Source organism: Acomys minous, assembly GCF_964271855.1.
Source record: "Acomys minous genome assembly, chromosome: 8".
Taxonomy (NCBI): domain Eukaryota; kingdom Metazoa; phylum Chordata; class Mammalia; order Rodentia; family Muridae; genus Acomys; species Acomys minous.
The window spans coordinates 33001992-33024283 of NC_140489.1; the positions used below are offsets into that span (position 1 = coordinate 33001992).

A 22292-nucleotide genomic window follows, 5' to 3' on the forward strand; every position below is an offset into this window, starting at 1 on the left:
AGCTGACTCAGATTAACCTAGGTGTGAGGCGGTACGTGATCAGTCACAGGAATGGCACACTTACATGCTGAAAGGAACAAAGGGCGTGGCGGGGGGGGTGTCATCTCCAGTGGGGTCATCAAGGGCTTTCAGGAAGAGTAGGAATGGGATGAGCAAAATGCAGAAGACATTCTGAAACTTCAATGGTGTGGGCAAGTAGCACACTGGGAACTATTCATAGTGTATTTTCAATGTGTATTTATTTTTATTTTCTGTGCATTGGTGTTTTGCCTGCATGTGTCAGTGTGAGGGTGTCGGATCAACTGGTACTGAAGTTACAGGCAGGTATAAGCCGCCATGTGGGTGCTGGAGACTGAATCTGGGTCCTCTGGAAACGCAGCCAGTGCTCCTCACCATGGAGCCACCTGTCCAGGCCCTAGAGGATTTTATATGGGAGAAGACTCTAAACTGAAGGATCAACTAGGATGTCATTTTAAAAGGTATGGAGAAGGGAGGTGGACCTCTGACAGCATACATAAGGTGGTACAGAGGTTACTAAAGGTTCCTCCTGGGACACAGACTTTAGCAGTGACAGGCAGATGGCTGGTGGGACAGTGGACTTGTCATTGCAGGCGCACTTTTGATGAGTCTATGCTTTAAATATGCAGCTTAGCCCTTTAAGGACAAACTCAACCTCCTATACAAGGGACATATTTATTAGGAAGACACATTATTATTCACAAAGTATCCTCTAACATTCTAAAATACATATACATACTGTACATAAATTTATATTATCAATATAAAAATACATCATTAACATTTCTAAGGATGACAATAAAAAACCAATAAATATCACAATTCTAAAACGCCTACTTGCTTAAGTGCTGGTGAATAGGATGAGAGTAAAGAAGAAGGCCATAGCAGCTCAAACACCAGCCCCTGGCTTCCCATTACAGACTGGAGTTAGTCTGGGGGAGCTAGCCCAGTATTCTCCACATACTTTCAATTTCCCCAAACTATGAAAAGTGCCTGATGTCATCAACTCTCAAAAACAGAGTGACAAGAAAAAAACTTGACATTACGGCATTATTTTCCGATCACTTGCACACACTCACTTTAACTGCATTTAGTGAGATTAAAAAGTGTCAATCATAGACTTAAGCTTAAAATCAGCTGGCCCTTGCAGGGAGTACCCCAGCAGAATGCTTTCTTCTCATACTCATATTTTGTGTACATATTTCATTCTTTTTCCTTTCAAAAGTAAAAATTGTGTTGATCCAGTAGCATTAATGAGGGGGAAAATCCGACATCAATTCTGGCATTAGGCACAAATGTCAAAAATGGTCAAGGGACCTGCTGAGAACCGGATGTGTACTGTGCCCTAGCAGGTACAAGACCACAAACGTGGCCACAGAGCCTTTTCCTTCCTATACCGCTCAGGGAACTCTCTGCACTTTTTAAAATGTGAGAGACTGTGTCTAATTGATTTTACCAATGGACAAAATTTTCAAATTTTAGCAGACACATACAACTAGCAAAAAACCTGCAAGAGCTGTATTTAAGCCAGGACATTTTCATGTGGGTGTGCTTTTATCATATAAGCGAAGTATCTGATATGCGGCTGAGAGGAGGAAAAAGGGGACAAAACACTGCTACCGTTTGCCACACACACTAAGTCAGTCAGGGCTTCTAGTTTTCAGTCAATGGGAACTCTCACAGCCATGCCCTCCCACTATCCAGTCATACTTTTTCACTTACAAATTTAACAGACTAACCAGAGTTCCTTCTGTTACCGTCATACTGGTCTGGAGGTCTAGAACCCGAGGTGACCCAGCATGAGCCTTTCACTCTACAAGCTAGTCTCAGGAGTTCCACTTGTCTGGAGTCAGACCTGCAAGGTGGGACCGGGGGCGGGGAATGGACAGTGCTAAGGGTGAGAGTGTCCTTGGAGGTATAGACTTAAAAAAGCAGATGCACATTTCAAGAAGATTCTGTTCCCTCCAGAATGGAAGTCATAGAACGCATTAGATCTTAGAGTTCACAGGTCAGGATGCATAGTCTGGTCCAGAATGTAGCTGGTCTCTGATGTCCTCATCATGAACGTTCCTTAAGAGACCAAGTACGAGTCAACAGGGCCCATTCAACCAGCATGTCACCACTGACTTTGCCATTACAGAGTCAATCCCAGAGCTCCTGGAAACGACCTTTCAGAATGACAGGACCTTTGGATACTGGTAACCAATATCCAGAGCTACGAAGCCGACTCAGTAAACAGCGACGATCCTGATTCTTCTCTTACTACCAAATGTCCTCAGAGGTGCAGAGTGCCAGGAGCAGGGGAGGAGGCAGTCCTAGAAGCACGTGGTGGGACTCATCAGGGCTTCACTGGGAAGGGAACTTGGTTACAGTCTTCAGAACATCAGTCCACGGGCAGTTGCTACTTCTTGGGCTTTTCTAGAATGTTCAGGAATTTCCCCCTTGTCATTTCTCTGGCTGAAATCACAAAGTAAACAAAATATCAATGAAAATCTAAAATAGAGAAAAGGGATGCAGATGTGAACAACAGACTCAGCTTCCCCAAAGTTGTAGTCTGACTTCCACATCTTTGTCATGTGTGCCTGTACTTATAAATATATGTTAACATAAAAAGTATATTGGTAATTCAATCAGTTGGTATATACTTAAATCAATTCTATACCAAACTGGTACCCCAACAAATTCAATTACCACTAGTGTTCTAAAAGAGGAAAACAAACAGACTACACTGACAATTAAAACTAGACAGCAAATCTGAAGTTGGCAACTGTATAAGATGCAGGTGAACGGGGGAAGATTATCAGTTATCCTTACAAAAATCATCAGGGGTTCCCAGGAAGGGTCCGCGTCCCTGTTTCTCTGTCTCTCAACTCTAATACCCATTCACTATCTTATGCAGTTTGTTCTGGGAGGCTCAAATCCAACGAAGATTAGATTCTTCTCTGGACTGTTGGTTTCTGCACATTTATAAACTCAAAATCAGCGATCATGCACCCCACTGTGAGCACTGGGAGGCTGCATGTGCTGTAATATAACAGGGTTTATATTCCCTCAGTGTAGCTCATCCTGCGATGGTGTAATAAAGCAGGGTTTATAGAGCTTTGGTCTTCTCTCTCTTGGCATTGTCAGTCCGTAGGTATTTAATATAGCCAGGCAAGGTTTATGTGTCTCTCTGACTTTCAGCACCATCAATCTTTGAAACCTAGTTACCGCTGGGTTTATTCAGCTACTTTCCTATATGCGAGGCTCCAAAGTAAAAGTAAAACATTTCCCAATTACAAAGGGGCGCTCTAGAAGCCCCCCAGTATAGCTCTGCCAACCACATTTTCAATAAGCATGTGCAGTATAGCCCCGCCCCATCTTCATTCCACACAGCCACCTTGTGAGCGCTCTTAAGTGGACTTAACAGTTGTGAAAGTTTCTGATGGTTAGACTGGGAAACAAGAAGTCTCCTACAACTACACAGTGGACACAGGGTGGGCAGTGTCCTATGGCCTCACAAGAACATGTCCATCTTGGCCAAAGAAAGGAAGTGGCGGGAGAGGTAAGTGCAGTAATGGAAAAGATGTTTGCTCCGACCTTCTTGTTATCTTTACCAATGGACAGAGCCTCTACTCCAATGAATCTAAACTTAACAGCTGCTTATTTCCCAGGCCTGGTGGTAAGAGCCTGTAATCCCTCTGGGGGCTAAATAACTTAATAAGACCCAGTCTTAAAATAACATGAATGCCTGCGGATGGAGCTCAGTTGGTAGAGTGCCCACCTAGAGTGTGGGCTCTAGCCTCAAGCATCAGCAACATACACAGCTCCCCAGCCTTCCTGCCTGTACCCTAGTTCGGTATATGTACAAACGGTCATCACAGGGAGGCTTTCAGTGTCATCAGTCTACACTTCCCAGGGCTCATGAGCTCCCGAGTCCCAACAAAAAGAGGAGGAAATTCTATCAGCTAGGTTATCAAGTTCAGGGTTGGGTCCCTCAGTGTCGTCAACCCTGCCTAGGCCCAAATCTGATCCTTCGTACACGTCTTCCTCCATTCAAATGTCAGTATTGAGAGCAGACCTACTGAATAGATGCTGCTCACACAAACAAAAGTATACAAAACCATAAGCAGGAGCACAGCAAGAGCTAACGCTTCCTTTATAGTCAACTAAGACTAGCCAGTGGGGTCCAGGGAACCATTTTCTTTATATAGTAGGTTTTTAAAAAATGTATTTTTGTTTCTGTTTATTTCCTCAAGAAAAACAATGTCTTTTCAAAATTATTTATTTTTAATTTATGTGCATTGGTGTCTTGCCTGCATGTATGTCTGTGTGAGGGTGTCAGACCCTCTGGAACTGGAGCTACAGACAGTTTATGAGCTGCTATGTGGGTGCTGAGAATTGAACCCAGGTCCTCTGGAAGAGCAGCCAGTGCTCTTAACAACTGAGCCATCTCTCTAGCCTGAAAAATCAATTTATTTCTCCTTATTTTCTTGAGATGAGGTCTCTATATAGCTTTGTTTGGCCTGGAACTCACTATGTAGACCAGATCAGGATGGCCTCAAACTCAGAGATCCACTTGCCTCTGTCTCTGAAGTGCTGAGATTAAAGGCATGTATTACCTACCATGCACAGTAAAACAATAATTTAAATTTGTGTGTGTGTGTGTGTGTGTGTGTGAGAGAGAGAGAGAGAGGGGGGGGGGGGGAGGGAGGGAGAGAGAGGGAGGGAGGGAGGGAGGGAGGGAGGGAGGGAGGGAGGGAGGGAAGGGCTGTGGGGATTAGGTCTCTCTTTCATCATGGGTTTACGGGACTGAACTGATTGTAGGCTTGGCAGCAAGTACCCTTACTGGCTGAGCCATTTGAAAGAAGTAATGCCAAGTTAACAGAGATCAGGGGTCAAGGACTAGTGTAGTTGATTGGAAATCAACTACTTATCCATGGGGACAGCAGGGACTTTTTATAGAGGATGGAGGATTGGGGCTGGGGATGCAGCTCGGCTGGTGACTGCTTGTTTGGCATTACATAACCTGAGCACTGTGGCGCATGTCTAAAATCCCAGCCCTGAGGGAGGAGGCACAAGCCTCAGGCTGGACAATGTCTAATCCTCACCTTCTGCATCTGTATGACAGGCACAGGCAGGGCCCATCTGCTCTACCTTCTCTTGGATAGTATGGGTCTAGTGGCAGTCACTAGCACAACCATTTTAGACACCGACAAAGTAACTACTTTTGTTACCCTCCACATTTTCTGAGTGAATAAATGAACGAATGACGATAAGGGAGGCCAGAAACCTCAAAAACTCCATTGACTGGAATCCTTAACCCAGTCCTTTACAAATGTACTTACACTTTTAGGTATAGTGGCTACACGGGTTAACTGCCTACTCTTGAGTGTAAAGTCTGAGACCTTTAAGCCCAAACAGCATCACACCAGCCTGCAACATAGCTAGAAGCAAGTGTGGAAGCCAGATATGGGTAACAACTCTGCTAGCTGGATGAGAGCCATGTTCTGACCCCCAGACACACCCTGCTTTCACAGGTGACTTCTGCCTGTTGTCCTCGGATGTCCCAATCTTTACTGTTATTCAAACAGGGTTTCATTTTTTAGGCATGTGAGTGTTTTGCCTGTATGTATGCATGTTTAGTGTCAATAGAGGACAGAAGAGGGTGTCAGATTTCCTGGAGTTGGTGTTACAGATGGTTATAACCTCCCATGTGGGTGCTGGGAACCAAACCCAGATCCTGTATAAGAGCAGAAAGTATTCTTAACCCCTGAGCCATCTCGTCAGGCTCTTCTTACTGTCCTCCCTCCTAAAGTGAAAATAATGATCTGGATATGTTAATATTTAGTATTATAAAAAGACTCAAATATTTGAGTTTTAAAAGGAAAAATAAGCAGAGATTCTGAAGTCCCTCAGTGTAAGTTTTCCTTGGATTTAACCAATCCTTTTTAACAGCTCCCTTCCCACTCAATCATTCCTCCCCCTTCAACCTAATCCAAGTATACAGAGCTGCAGAAAACCACCATAAAAGTAGAAGTAATTCAAAAGACATCATCTTCTACATGGGAGGGGAGAAAGTTTCCCTTCTTGCCAGTCCCATATAGGAGATATACGAATGCATGACATTGCCGCTCCCTAAAAGAGGGCTGTGTCCTATAAATCAGATCCTAAGCACCAACCCCTTTCTGTGCACAGGGAAATTGCTATGGGTCAGGGGATGCTCCAGAGCAAGTGCCCTCCTGTTCACTTGTCATCAGGAATGTTAACATTTCTGATTAATTCATATAGCCCTTATTTTATTCCTGGTTTCTTTATCCTTGCTCTCTTGATCTGTTGCAGTGTGAAGATTCTTACCCAACCTTCTACAGTAATCACCACCCGCACACTACACCCCCCCTAAACCTAGTGAAATTGTTTAGTGATGCCAACCGCGCTTTTAATTTGCAAGACATCAGACACAGAGGTAATTTATACCAACATCTGTTCATTTTTGACTTCTGAAACAAACTCACACATGCTGTTACAAAATCCCATTAGGAATAAGGAGACAGCCTTCTGCTACTGTTCCATATTCCTTATACACACACACACACACACACACACACACACACACACACACACACACACACTTCTAGGAGGGGTTATATATGTAAATATATTTTGCTAATGTATTCTCCCCAAAGGATTTCAATTCTCTCTTGGGAAGAGCCTTCAGAGCTACTGCTTGATGCCAGGGGGCAGGAAGCTGTCTGTCCTCTCCTGCCTTGCTCTACCCTTTCTTCTTCACAGTAGGTACAGGCTGTGTCCCCCTTGCCACCCCCCCCCCCAGATAAAATGGCTAAAGTAAGATTATATGTTCTTGAGCTTGGCACTTCTAGTTCCTTCCCAAGTCCTATGATGACAGATCTGGGAGATGGCACAGTCCACAAGGTGCTTGCTGTGTGAGCACGAGGACCTGTTTGGTCCTCAGAACCCACCTACAAAAGCTGGGAGTGGTGGTGCTTGTTTGTAATCCCACTGTAAGGGGTGGACAGAGGTGGACCCTGGGGCTGGGTAGTCAAGCAGCCTAGCATCATCTGAGTTCTAGACAGTTTGTGAGAACTGTCTCACAAAATAAGGTGGACAGTGCTTGAGAAAGGACACTGATGTTCTCCTCTGGCTTCCACATGCATGTATATACATGCACACTCCCACATACGCTCAACACATACAGGAAGCAACCCTAAGAGCTAGCGGTATTGCTCAATGGTAGACTGCTTGCCTAGCAGGTTTGATCCCTGGTACCACACACATATAAGAAAAAGAAGAGCAGGGCAGTGGTGGCACACACCTGTAATCCCAGCACTCAGGAGGCAGAGGCAGGCGGATCACTGGAAGTTCAAGGCCAGCCTGGTCTACAAAGTAAGTCCAGGACAGCAAGGCTAACACAGAGAAACCCTGTCTCAAACAAAACAAAACAAAACAAAAACAAAAAGGAAAAGAGGAGAGGGAGAGGGGAAAAAAGGCCAAGACAAAAGTGGCCAGAGAGAGTTTTATCTAGTTGGTGAAATTTGCTGTTTTTGCTTTGGGGTCTATTGTCTGGGACCATCAGCTGGAATGGAAAGGCAATATTACCAACATCCTAATAATTATGCGCTAGAATATGTGATGTGCAGATGAGAAGCATGGCACCGTGTCACATCATGATTTACACAGAGCCCATAGACCACAAGTGGAGAAAAGCACAACAGAGGCTGTCACTGCCGGGTTAACAGGTGAGCGGCTGCAGAGTGTGGGGTACATGCAGAAGGCCAGCACCTGGCTGGACCACAGTCAACTCAGGTTTAAGATGCTTCCATTCCCCTTTGTAGTTTCTCTCGGGCTGTCAGGTTCATAGCAGCTGTCAACAGCTGGGTATACGTAGAGAGGTCATGGCTGAAGGGAGGATGCTATCCTGCTCACTCTGGAAGAAGTGTGGGGCTGATATAATCTCTTCCACAGACCCTCCAATCCCCCCATCTTCCATTTAGCCTTGCCTCTAGTTCCCAGTCCACAGTCACTAGCCCCAGGCTGCCTTCTCGGCAGTAAATTTTCTGGTGGCTGGGTGAGAAGATTCAGTAGTACAGATTGATTTCTTACCAGAGAGGGGATGAGGGATTACCAGAGGCCCCTGGCTAACGAGATTGGGTGCAGAATCTCTCTTGAGACCAGCCCCCTCTGCCAGAGCTTTGTACCTTTTGCCCATGACATACGGGGTTCATTACAGAAAGATTTTTTAGATTATAACTTTGAGGCAATTGCCTGATAAAACTCTGCTTGACTTTTATGCAGGGAACAATGCAGTAAAGACTCAGTAACTTTTTAATGAAATAGAAGAAACTCATAAAAGGCTTGGGTTTCAATTTCAATCTACTCTAAATATTTTGGTGCTGCAATGTAATTAAAAACGTTTGCAAGGTGGAGAAGAGTTATCCCCTACTCCTCTTGTCCCTGTCCCTCCACCCTCATCCAGAAGAGTAACAACCTGCCGCTTTTAGGAGATTCTACTATGAGCAGCCGAGGAAACAAAGGAGACAGCATAAACAGTGGCAGGGCAGGGCACTTCTGCACTCAGCAGGCTTAGACTTGAACTCAGCTCCCACCGTGAACCTTGACTCCTGGCAAGCCCCCAGCCTACCTCTTGGAGCTTCAGATCCCTCATCTGTTCAAGGTCAGATTAACAAAACAAAGGTCTAAACATTTGAATGTACCTCTTACACATGGCTTCCCTGATTGTTTCAGAACTGTTCTTACTGTATGTAGTTTATTATAAATAAAAAAACGACACCAAGGTCACACAGGCATTCGTAAGTGCTACCTGCTGCCACCATGTCTTTCTTGTGCCTCCGTCTTCTGATCTACCACCTTCAACTCATATGAACGGTGTTCTCAGTTGGAATTCCTTTCCTATGATTTTGGTCAGCCCTGGCAAGTACTGGAGTTTCCTTAGCCACCCACCAATAAGAGGTAGAATGTCTGTACTAAATAAACAAACACACAGCATGAGGACTGGTAAAAGGAAGCTTATTATTTATTACTTTAAAAATTTGTTTGGTTTTTTTCCTGAGCAGGGTTTCTCTGTGTAGCCCTGGCTGTCTTGGAACTCACTCTGTAGACCAGGTTGGCCTTCAACTCAGAGATCCACCTACCTCTCGAGTCCTGGGATTAAAGGTGTGTGCCACCACTGCTCAGCATAAATCTTTACTTCAAAATTATTTTATTTTAGGTGTGAGTGTTTTACCTGCACATCAGTCTGTTCACCATGTCCGTGCTCGGTGCTGTGGAGGTCAGCAGAGGGCATCAGATCCCCCAGGGCTAGATTTATAGACGGTTATGGATCACATGTGGGTGTTGGGAATCAAACCTTGGGCCTCTGCAATAGCAACACGTTCTGTTAACCCCTGAGCCATCACCTGGCTCCTATTTATTATCCTTAAGAGATCTTCAGCTGTAAAATAGTCACAGGCACACCTTGCACATAAACTCTGGAAGACTGAACCCCGCTGGGAGCAAGCCTGTTGTGCAAAGCTGTTGGTGACCTCTGATGAGCTTATGACTTCAAGAATCCTGAGGAGAAGTTTCCAGGGACACTCTAGGGTCCACTTTACAGCTCTCCAAAGTCAAAGAAGGGTTAGAATATTCCTGGCAAAATCAGGGTGCTCAAGGCTCTTCTTGAAAAACACTAATTCTTAGCTGTCAAATTTTGATTCCATCTCTTCTATCAAAATAAGCATACATGATAGGAACAGAAAAAAACAATTACAAAACCCAAATCCTACATTTGCCACTGCAGTTAGAGGCAGTTACCTTCTTAAACTACACTAAGATTTAATTACAACAGGAACACATAAAAGCCTGGCTAACAGTTTAATGCACTGTGCCAAAAAGCTGTTTACTTAACTAGCTTAGCAAAGATGTTTTGTGGATATGGTTCTGTTTGTTACTAATCATTGAGTCTTCAACCTTGAATCTTCTCTAAGTTAAGATAATAGAGAGTCTGCTCGTTGACCATCAGTGCGTTCTATACAAAAAGCATGAAGGAGTGTTCATCAGTAAAGTCAGTCAGTGCGCCTACTATGCATGTGCCAGATGTTTTCTTATGAGACTGTTCTGAAACCCTGCTGTCTTGTGGGGGAAGCCAGGTGTTAACAGATACTCTGGTGCAGTAGGAAAACAACCAGATGCCAAGGTGATGTACAGCGCTGATTTTGGTTTGGGGGAACTGGAAAGCGTTCCTGCTGTAATGGTATGTCACAGGGCAGTTCCAAGGCAGCTTGCCAGCCTGAGATCCTCTGGACAGAGAGAAACATCAAGTGATGAGTAACTCAATTTAATTCAAGAAGTAATAGCAGAGAGGAAAGTCAGGACTTGATGAACAGGTAAACAAATTTGGACAGTTCCAATATGGAAAATCATTTTAATGGTGTTTCATAGCAGAAGGAGGGAAAAAAAAAGAACAGAAATATCCAGCTAACAGATTTATTTTCAGAATATAAAACACCAAGCAGGAACATAAAATATGAGAAGTGTCAGCCATGATGCCTAGAGATTGAAGGCAGATGCAGAAGAATCTTAATTGTCAGGTGTTGAAAAATGCTGTCTTCAGGCGAAGAGCGCCTATGTTTGTCTATCAACTCTCCCTGCTCAGAACTCTTTTAAGAGCAAAGCAAGACTAGATTTCAAATATGCAATCTTGCCACCCTTTTCCCAAACAAAGAATCTTAAAGACTTCCATTCTAAAAATGAAAACTAACTACTTCTTAGTATGCTTTGGGACTAGGTCTCATGTAGCCCAGGCTACCTTCAAATTTGTTTGGTAGCCGAGGAATCCTGATCCTCTTATTTCTACCTTCACAATTCTGGGATGACAAGTGCGTGCTATATCATGAGTGTTTTCTGCAGTGCTGGGGACTGACCCCAGGGCTGCATGTATGCTAAGCAAGCACTATGGAACTAAACTGTATCCCCAGCACCCCCTTTGTTTCAGATAGGGGAGCATATATGTCAGGCTAGTCTCCAAATTTCTAGGTAACAGCCAAGAGCCATGGATAACAAACCTGGTCCTTCTGTCTCGGCCTCCTGGGTGCTGCTGTGGGATTATAGGGGTGCTGCTGTGGGACTATAGGGGTGCAGCTGTGGGACTATAGGGGTGCTGCTGTGGGATTATAGGGGTGCTGCTGTGGGACTATAGGGGTGCAGCTGTGGGACTATAGGGGTGCAGCTGTGGGACTATAGGGGTGCAGCTGTGGGACTATAGGGGTGCTGCTGTGGGACTATAGGGGTGCTGCTGTGGGACTATAGGGGTGCCACCATACTCTGCTCACTTGGTTTCTCTCAAGTGTAAAGCTCAACCGTGTGAAAAACAATGAGAGCAAAGCAATGAATTAATAATCTGAGAGTTAGAACTTTTATTAAATAATTGTCAATTTGTGCAGAATACTCATGCTTTTAGAGCTTTACAGAAATACGAGGACCAAAGTCTAGTAACAGTTAATATTCTCTCTAATAAACTAAGAACAGTAGTAACTATTGTTAAGACAGAACAGCTAGTCAAAGTGCCTCATCAGTACACACAACATTCTGCTCTAGTCAGAATAACGTATTCATGTGCTATATTATGCCCTCGGGGAAACAGGCCAAGATCACAGTGCAGAGCGTTCCCCACAGCTTGAGTGCTCCGACAACTTTCCTTCTCGGTCCATGCCACTTCTAAGTGCTGCTTAAGTCTGGGAGAAAGAAGGACCAGCCTTCTTGACCCCTGGGGCAGGGAAAGAGTTACATTCTCACACTGAGCAGCCAATAAAACCTCTCTTGATTATAATTTAGATAAGAACCACTAGATTGAATAATAATGTCTGAAACTCCCCTGGCCGTTTCACCTTGAGACGTCCATCACTGGGTTAAACATGATGCTAATTGCATTTGGATTGATTAATTTCTCTCACTCCTGTCTATTCGAATAATGCTTAACAAAATAATCATAGCGCCCAGAGCCAAATCTTTTCCGTCAAAGGAATGAAGCCATCAGAACAGGCAGAGATGAAAGAAATGAAGATGACCCGTAATTACTGCTACGGTGATATCATTACCATATTATACAAAATGAGCATGGGGAGGTGGAGGAAGGAGAGGCTGAAATTATTTATTTATTTTAATGGAACCTTACAACCCAAGAATGCAGATTTGATATCAAGTGCAAAGCACAAAAACATGTAACTTAAAAAATGAAAATCTTGTTCATGAAATTGCAAAACCCAGCAAACATCAAGCCTAAGACACATCAGGTGTGTAGGACTGTGGGCAGATATTCACACCACTGCTCTTTTCTGCAGTGACGTTATGTACATGACTTGAGGAGACGTAAGATGCTGTTTCCTTGATGCCACAAGGTTCTATGGTTACTAAAGATTTCTTTACACAGAAAATATAATTTTGTCTTAACATTGTTATAAGTGGCCTTGCTTATAAATTTATAACCTGAATTTTAAGTGAAAGTAGTTTGAGTTTAAGATGACAAAGAAAATAGATGTTAATGAATCTCAAATATGTTCATTGGACAACATTATGGTGTTTTCTTAAGACACTAGCAGGATTTAAAACCTGGTTCTAAATCTAGAACTTATTAGATGGCTTTGCAGAGAAGTCATGTAGTTTCTCTGTGCCTCACTTCTTTCATCTGTAAACTGAGGTGCGCTTGTGTGTGTGTGTGTGTGTGCAAAACCACACAGGTATTCAGTAAGTGCTGGCACAAGAAAATAGACAAATAACAAAACACAAAGGCGATGTGTCTCTAAGGCTGACTCTGTGGTGTCCACAGAGCCCTGTACAATGTTTTGGTCACTGCATTTACTTAAGTTAATCAAACAAACATTTGTAAGGTACCGTGCATCCAGAATTTAAAAAAAAAAAAAAAGAAATAAATACACAGACTACTTGATATGTAATTTTAAAAATCTAGAGGATATTTGTGCTAGGGAATTTTAAAGGCAGAACTATGAAATAAAAATCTATATTGAAATTGCTTTATTTAGCTTGGACAATAGGTATATTTCTCTTTTTACTCATTTTAAAGATTAAAAAAATTATGTGTATGTGTTTTCCTGCATGTATGTATGTCCATCATGTATGTGCATGCCTGATGCCCTCAGAGATTAGATGATGTTGGATCCGTTGGGCCTAGAGTTATAGATGGTTATGAGGCATCCTGTGGGTGCTGGAAACTAAACCTGGGTCCTCTGCCAGATCAATAAGTGCTCCTAACTTCTGAGCCATCTCTAGAGGCCCTCTCTACTTTTCTATGTAAGTATTATTAAACAAACCAAGCCCATATATTTGAGTTTATAATTTGTAACAACTTTGAACAGCACTTTGATAAAAATACCAAGGCAAATACTACTGCCAATTAAAAGGGTAAAATAATAATGGTGATGATGTGGGTGCTGTGGTTAGGAAATTCTCTTCTTTCTGTTAATTCAACACTCTCTGGTCTTTTTCCTGATTTAGACAGGCAAGGTAATGTAGTGAAAATAGCTTATTTTGTCTATATTTGGAGTTGGATAGGTACAGTTTACATTTATTATAAAAATAGGCTTATTGGCCTTGAACTGACTACAGTCCTGATCTTAAAACTTTAAGAGCATAAGCAGCCAGCAATGGTGGCTTACATGAATAATTTTAGCACTCAGAGGGGACGGCAAGAGGACCATGCATTCAGAGCCATCCTTACCTGCACAGCCAGTTCTGGGCCAGTGGGCTGTATGAAGCCCTGTCTCAAAAAACCAAATGAGCACAAGCAGGTACACAATATACCTGAGCATCAGTTTTCTTGTCTGTAAACTGGAAACTATAGTTTTAAATGGATTCTTAGAAAAACGAAGTTAGACACTGTGACAACTCCAGTCTGTAATCTCAGTACTTAGGTTAAAGCCAGAGACCATCACAAGCTCAAGAGAAGTCAAAGGGATACAATACAGAAGAGTACTAAGCCATCCAGGTATGGATGCCAAGATCTTATTTCCAAAAACCTAAAGAAAACCAGACACCTTTAATCCCAGCACCGGGAAGGCAGAGGCAGGCAGATCTGTGAGTTTGAGGTCAGCCTGGTTCACAGAGTAAGTTCTAGGATAGCCAAAGCTACACAGAGAAACCCTGTCTCAGGCTGGAGAGATGGCTCAGAGGTTAAGGGCACTGACTGCTCCTCCATAGGTCCTAAGTTCAATTCCCAGCAACCATGTGGATCTGATGTCCTCTTCTGGCCTGCAGGTGTACATGCACGCAAAGCACTATATAGATAATAATAAATAACTAAATCTAAAACAACAACAACAACAACAACAAACAAACAAACAAACAAAAAACACCAAAAAACTTGTCTTGAAAAACCAACTCCCACCAAACAAACAAAAGAAAGGAAAAAATAAGTTCGGCAAGTCACTTTTTAACCGCTTGCCCATTTATCGTTTGATCATTTTATCCCTATGCGTCAGTCCAAATGCCCTCATCAGAGCGGCTTCCTTGACAAGTGTAACTAAACAAGACCCTTCCACTTTACTCATTCTCACTTCAACCTACTTACTTCTCCCACAGCACTTACAAAATCTGACATTAGCTTTATCTCTCGTTTCATCTGCAGTGGCGTACACTTTTAATCACAGCACTAAGACAGAGGCAGGGAGATCTCTGTGAGTTCAAGGCACCAGCCTGGTCTATGTAGCTCTAGGACAGCTAGAGCTATACAGACAGACCCAATCTCAAAACAACAACCAAACCAAAGAGCACAACAGCAGACATAGAGTAGCTGGTCAACGTTTATTCATTTGTAAGGAAAGAATTCCACACCTTTTTCAATTATATTATTTTTAGAATTTATTTAGTGTATATGAATATTTTGCTTGTGTGTATGTCTGTGCAACACATGTGTCCCTGGCATCCACAGACATCAGAAGAGGGCATTGGATCCCCTGACATTGGAGTTAAAACAGATATGAGCTGCCAAGTGGGTGCTAGGAATCCAAACCGGTCCTTTGGAAGAGTAGCCAGTGCTCTTAGCAACTGAGCCATTTCTCCAACCCTTCCTTTTCAATGACTTTTGTGTTCCCTGAGACAGTCTCATATAGCTCAGATGCCTTGAGGTCATCATGCACCTCAGGACTTTCCTGTTTCTAACTCTAAGTTCTGGGGTTGCAGGTGTATACCACCTGGCTAACAGCCTCAATTTGTAATTAAAGATTGCATCAAGCCAGGTGTGGTGGCACATGACTGTAATCCCAGCATGCAGGGTGGAACTCTGAGTTTGAGTCCAGCCTAGTGTACAAAGGGAGTCCAGAGCAGCCAAGGCTACACAGAGAAACCCTATCTTGAAAAACCAAAATCAAAACCAACACCAAAAACCAAAAAGAACCCCCTTCTCCAAAAGATTGTACATTAAAAACAAAAGTCTACACATGTAAAATTACTTACACATTTTGCTCTTGAGCCAGTATTCTATTATAGGGTATTTGCAGGTCTATTCACTTCAGTAGTATCTATAGTAATGAAGAAACAACCCAGTGGAGCTGGAGAACTGGCTCAGTGGGTAAGAGCACTTGGTCCTCATGAGGGACCCAGATTTGATTCCCAGCACCAATTTGTAGGCTCACCACTTCCTCAGGTACCAGACAGGCATGTGGCTCACAGACACACATACTCATATGAATAAAATAAATCTAAACCAAGAAACAGCCCAAGCACCTACCAACAGGAAATGGACCATAACATACCATATTGTGAAATACTGCTCAACTGTGCATTGGAATGAGGAAAATACCTACTTACTATCAGGGCTAGAACTCTAGAACACAGTTAGATAGTAAAAATAAGGCACATCATGTATAAAAATGTTACCTTCACATGTCACCACACTTGGGCTTATTACCTTACATGCAAGTCCAGGAAGGTGGCATTTGAATACAATATGTATAATTAATTGGAATGTTTTCCAAGGACAGCTAGCTACTAGGGGAGGGATACAGAGAGGGAAGAGTTAGACTTGAACAGATCTAACTGCTAAGTTTTACTCTTTGATTTGAAATTATTTATTATATTAAAGAACAAATTCCATTAAATAGAAAAATCTTTAAAATTTGAAATACATGGAGTAACCAATTTGTAAAAGGTATAACTATACAATACAAAGTAATATTTACAAAGCACAGTAAATTTGCTAAAATAAAAGAGCTGGGAGGTGGTGGTACATGGTTTTAATCCCAGCACTTGAGAGGCAGAGGGAGGCGGATATTTTTGAGTTTGAAGCTAGCCTAGTCTACAGAGTGAGTTCCAGGACAGCCAGGGCTACACACAGAGAGACCCTGTCTTGAAAAACCAAAAACAAACAAACAAACAAACCCCCAAAAAACCAAGCAACAAACAAAAACAAACAACAACAACAACAAAAGAGTATAAAAAAAACACAGGCAGCTTAAACTGTACCTAGCAGTCTTCTTATTACATATAGTTAGTGCTTTTGGGGCTATTTTTCACTGTAAGTTAAAGCAAATGATTACATTAATTATTAGGAACCAAGACTCTCATAGAGAGATGATTATTAAATAAGACACACTAAGTAAAACCCCTTGAATTTGACTGGACATGGTACTGGTAGGAACATTTAATTTTTTCTTCTTTTTTCAAAAGAGATGGCTCAGTAGATAAACAAAGGATTTGGGCTCCAAGCCTGATGACGTGTTCAATCCTCAGGCAGAAGGAAAGAACTGACTCTCACAAGTTATTCTCTGACCTCCACAGCGCACTGTGGTATGCATATGTGTAAACACATGTAAATAAATAATGTAATAAAAACTTGTAGGTTATCTGCAATCCTAGCAACTTGGGAGCAAAGGCAGGAAGTTGAGGAGTTTTGGAGCAGGAAAGATACTCAGCAGGTAAGAGTGCTTTCTCTGCAAGCATGAGGACTTGAGTTCAAATCCTGAGTATGCATATAAGAAGCTGGGATCACACGCATTTGATTCCAGTACTCAGGAGGCAGAGACAGGAGGATCTCTGTGAGTTCAAAGCCAGCCTGGTTTATAAAGTGAGTCAGGACAGCCAGGACTATAAGAGAAACCCTGTCTCAAAAAACCAAAGCGGGGGGGGGGGGGGGGGGAGGAAGAAAGTTGGATATGGCTGCATTCACTATTATTTCTAGTACTGTGGTGCGGTTGACACCAGAAGATTTGAGGAGTTTGCTGGTCACTATCCTAGCTCCAGTTTCATCCAGAGACCCTGCCTCACAGGAATAAGGCAGAAACAGGACATCTGATGGCTGCATGTATGCATGGGCCACACACATTTCCATAGCTTATACATATATAACCACTCACACAAAAGAGTTCTAGGCAGCTTAAGGTATGCAATGAGAACTTGTCTCCAAACAACAACAAAAACCCAAACTAGATCACAACAAACTAGACCAAAACCACAAACATAGATGCCAAGACTTTTCCTAAAGGTGGCCTAGGAGGAACGACCACACAAGACCAATATGACTACTGCTTCGGTTTCTACTGGAAGAAATCAAGTTTCCTTGAAGAAGTGGAAGAGATTTCAGGTCTGGAGGAGTAAATGACATGGCTGAAAGCATGGAAGCTATCAAATATTACTACAGATAAATGTCAACACAGTGTCAAAAACACAGGAGCCAACTCAAAGGGATATCCACTAAAGGTGGTGCAGTTAGAGTAAAAAATAGTCATGGCCAGAGCAGATCAAAATATACTGAAGTCCAGGTGAAATGGCTCAGCACTAATGGTGTCTATGACCAAACCTGACCACCTGTGTTTGATCCTTGCAGCCCATGTATAGAAGGTGAGAAACAACTGCTACACGTGTCCTCTGAGCTCCACACACATGCCTCCCCTCCAATGGACACATAAATATAAAAAACAAAAACCACTGAATCTATGATGTTAAATATAGTCCATTGGTAATTTTGGTTTATTATTCTGAAAACTGACACACACACACACACTCACACCCTAAGTATTTTCTCATTTTGAAATGAATTTCAGGAAGCCCAATAAATGCACAGTTAGTAGGATAAAAAGAACAGCAGTCATCTTTATATTTTGAAAAAAGATAAAGTTGATAGCACAGAAACACATTACTCTTCACTTAACCTGGAACAAATACACATGCACCTTCTATGCATCCTGATGTGAAACAAGAAAACCCCGAGGAGATTGTGTAAGTGTGTGTACATGTCCACTGTGGGTAGTTGTAGGCAAGAGTAAAATGGATGATTCCTGTCAATGAAACATAATATTTGAATACTGATTCAAACAACACAATTGTTTAAAAAAAAAAAAAAGAAAGAAAGAAAGAAAGAAAGAAAGAAAAAGGAAAGAAAAGAAAAGAAAGAAAGTAAAAAGACACAATTTTGAGCTGAATTGGACATGGACTACAGAAGATGTTAAGGAGCTATATTTTGTTCAGAGTGATAATTTTGTCATTTAAAATGACACACAAAAGCATAATGGAGGGAATGGCATGAAATCTAAGAGGTTTCAGTGAACATAAAAGCACAGCAAAAAGTGTTATAGAAGAGGGTGAGATCTATAAGAGCAGAAGGCTTACTTACCATTTTGGGATGTGGGGATGAGTATAGGGTTCAATATAGCATTCACTTTAGTTAGAATATGCTTTAAAAGAAAACCTCACCAAACACTTCTCTCATCACTACACATCACAGTATAATTCAAAGCACACTATAATTCTAGAAGCTCCATGAGTGCTCAGAGAAAGCCAAGGAAAAGAGACAGGGATAATTAATTCTGCAGACAGCTTGGAGATAGTTAGACAGAAAAACTGTTAGAAAGGAGATAAGATAACTTCTCATGTCATGAATATTTATTTTCATCATTAAAATCTTCAGATGAGAAACAAATCACATATATTCAATGGTCAAAAGCAGATTACTTATTTTTTAAATCACACTGGACACTGGGTAGGTCTGGTAATAACTGCTACTTTCCAGCCCATCTCGTTCTTACTTAAGAAATCACACAGATAAATAGCATAATATTTCACTCTGTCCATAGCATGGCTATGAGAGAAGCCCACTGGGTTAGCCCGTCTCTACAAGATTCTTGTGAGGTAGGAAAAAAAAAAAAAAAAGAGCCCTTGGCTATTTATTTATTGAATCTTCTTAAAAGAGGCTACAGCAGATAAGACTAATTTAGCAAGATACAAAACTGACTAGCTTAACTTAAACCTTTCACTAGCCATTTTGTTTTGTTTTGTTTTGTTGAGACAGAGTTTCTCTGGGTAATGCTAGCTGAGGAACTCACTCTGTAGACCAGGCTGGCCTTAAACTCAGACATCTGCCTGCCTCTGCCCGAGTGCTTGGATTTAAAGGTATGAGACATCACTGCCCAGCTTCACTAGCCAAAGTGTTTTTCAACAACTTAATCTCACACTGTTGACAACTACGTATATAAACTATGACCTCTCTAATTCTACTTTACTTTGACCATTTTTTTACTTCATAATTTATCCAATTTTTAAAAGATCTATTTATTTTACTTTGTGTGTGTGTGTGTGTGGTGTCTTAGGGTTTCTATTGCTGTGATATAATACCATGACCAAAAGCAAGTCAAGAGGAAAAGGATTTATTTCAGCTTACAGTTCTGGGGAACTGGAGGGGAAGTCAAGGCTGGAACTGAAGCAGGGAAGGAACGTGGGGGCAGGAGCTGAAGCAGAGGCCATGAAGAGTGCTGCTTATTGGCTTGCTCCTAATGGCTTGCTCAGCCTGTTTTCTCATACCACCCAGGACCACCTACTTGCCTAAGGGTGGGATTGCTCCTAGTAGGCTGGGCCCTTTCACATAAATCATTAATAAAAAACAAAAACAAAAACACACACCGTAGGCTTGCCTACAGGCTAATTTGGTGGAGGCATTTTCTCAGTTAAGGTTCCCTCTTCTCAAACGACTTTAGCTTGTGTCAAGCTGACAAAAAAAAGCTAACCAGGATATATGTGTACTACATGGGTGCAGGAGCCCTCAGAGGCCAGAAGAGGGCATTAGATTCCTTGGAGCTGGGGTGGTTGTTAGAGGCTCCATGTGGGTGCTGGGAAGAAACCCCAGGTCCTCTACAAGAGCAACAACTGCTCTTAACTGCAGAGCCACCCTCCAGCTCCAATGATCTAATTTTAAACAGATTTCTCTCTCCTCTCTCCCCTCTCCTCACTCCCCTCCTCTCTCCCCTCTCTCTTCACCGCCCCCTCTCTCTCACACACAGAGATATGTCTGAACTGACTAAACTAAGTTGACTAAAATAAATTCACTGATGAGAGTTTTTAGAGTTGATTGAACTTGAAAAGATACAAGATGTACAGTAGCTGCCTAGCAAGCTTTAATTTTAAAACATTTCTTCATAAAACTATGTAGCATAGAAAAATTATGTCACGGTATAAAAGGCATAACACTTTCCATCTTCAGTATTTATGAATTTCATTTAAAGCTGAATTACAATCAGGTAAGAGGAGGTTACTTTCCCTGTGATTAGAAACAATAGCTAGTTAAACTTGTGTTACCCCCTCCACAATATCCTGTTTTGATGTTTCTGAGTAACCTTATAATATTCATAAATTATGAGCTTGAAATAATTAGAACACAAAAATATTCTTAGCATCACTCAACTCTACAGCTTAGTCTGTACCTAGTGTACCTGTGAAATGAGTGAGAAAAAATACTCTTTGGTGATAGTGAAGATCATCATTTAGGATTTTTTTATATTTTAATAATTTAGGGTCTTAAGAGTTGCTTGTAGGTAATCAATATGGCAAAAGAGAATAGAAGGGAAATGTTGTTAATCAGATTTTATACAGACATTTATTATTATTATAACTTAATTAAATTTAAACTTCTATTTTATTAATTTTATTCACATTCAAACTAATATACAAGTAAGAGTAAAAAGAAGCACTTTTATAGATGTTAGACCACTGGCCTAAAAATAAAAAGTAATTGGAAACTATTTTAATTGTCTAACATGCTCTTACTTCATGTTCATCATATTTGTTTGACTGTAGATGGTAAGATACCAAAAGAAGCTAACATTCTTCCTTAGAAAGGGGTTCTCTACTTTTTTGGGCATCGGCATTTACTCAGGAGTTGGTGCTCTGTACAAACATGGTAACCACAGAGAGCTTAATGACTATGGAATAGCCTTTCCTCCAATACCTTGAGGAATCAGGTTGAAAGATCTGAAAATGACCTCATTTCAGTACACCGTGTGTACCTGACTCCGGCTAGAATAGCTTTGGAAGAAGGAAGGTCACTGAGAAAGTGCCCCTACCAGGTTGACCTGTGGCATTCGTTCTTGATTGATGTGGGAGGGCTTGTTCTGTAACAAGCCACCAGAACACTGTACTCCTCCCGTGGTCTCTGCATGGGTTCCTGCCTTAAGTTTCTGTCCTTACTTCCTTTAGTGATGAAGAATGTGAGTTGAGAGTTGAGAGATAAAATATCCCAGATGATTCAGCCTCACAGACTGCCTCAGTTGAATTCAGGTCAACTAAATGAACCCACAGAGACAGAACAGAAAAAGATACAGTTAGCTCTTCCAGCACTTGGCCAACATCCTCATTTTCTTAGGTTACCCAAAAGACGTCTTTGTCCTAGACAGCAAAAAGTAATTTTAAAGAACCTGATGCCCTTATTTCCAAGAGGTGGGGTGGATAATGTTTTTGGTTGTTTGGTGGGTTATGGATGCTTGTTGTTGCCTAGGGGAGTTGGTTATAAGTTGTTACTGGTTGTGGTCATGGAGGAAACAAAGTAAAGGTTAGAATCAGGGATCTCTTTCTTCCTCCCCTCTATCCTTCTTTTTCTCCTATCTCTTTCTCCAAACTAGTACTAGGGGAAAGGAGGGGAAAGGGGTCATGGAACAAAAAAGACAGAGGAAGGGATACAGGATGAAAGGTGGATTATTGAATCTACTAGTCTCAAATATTTTACATTGGTATGGATTATTTTATATTGATAAAAGTTTAAGATTATTTTGTTTAACTCTTTTTTTAAAGATTTATTTTTATTTTATGTGCACTGGTGTTTTGCCTGCATGTATGTCTGTGAAGATGCCACATCTCCTGGAGTTGTAGCTATAGACAGGTGTGAGCTGCCATATTGGTGCTGGGAATTGAACCCGGGTCCTCTGGAAGAATAGCCAGTGCTCTTAACTGCTGAGCCATCTCTCCAGTCCTATTTTGTTCAACTCTTGCTTAATGTTTAATACATATGC

At 41.8% G+C, this 22292-nt stretch overlaps 1 protein-coding gene across 3 annotated transcripts in view; it reads right to left on the reverse strand.

The window, feature by feature from the left end:
- Positions 1-674: 674 nt before the first annotated feature.
- Positions 675-22292, reverse strand: part of LIN52 (lin-52 DREAM MuvB core complex component) — a 90735-nt gene continuing 69117 nt past the window's right edge. For all 3 annotated transcript variants that reach the window (XM_084792136.1, XM_084792135.1, XM_084792137.1), the window contains one exon: positions 675-2475. In XM_084792136.1, coding sequence (XP_084648262.1) covers positions 2420-2475 — 56 coding nt within the window. In that variant the 3' untranslated portion in view covers positions 675-2419. The remainder of the gene's footprint in view (positions 2476-22292) is intronic.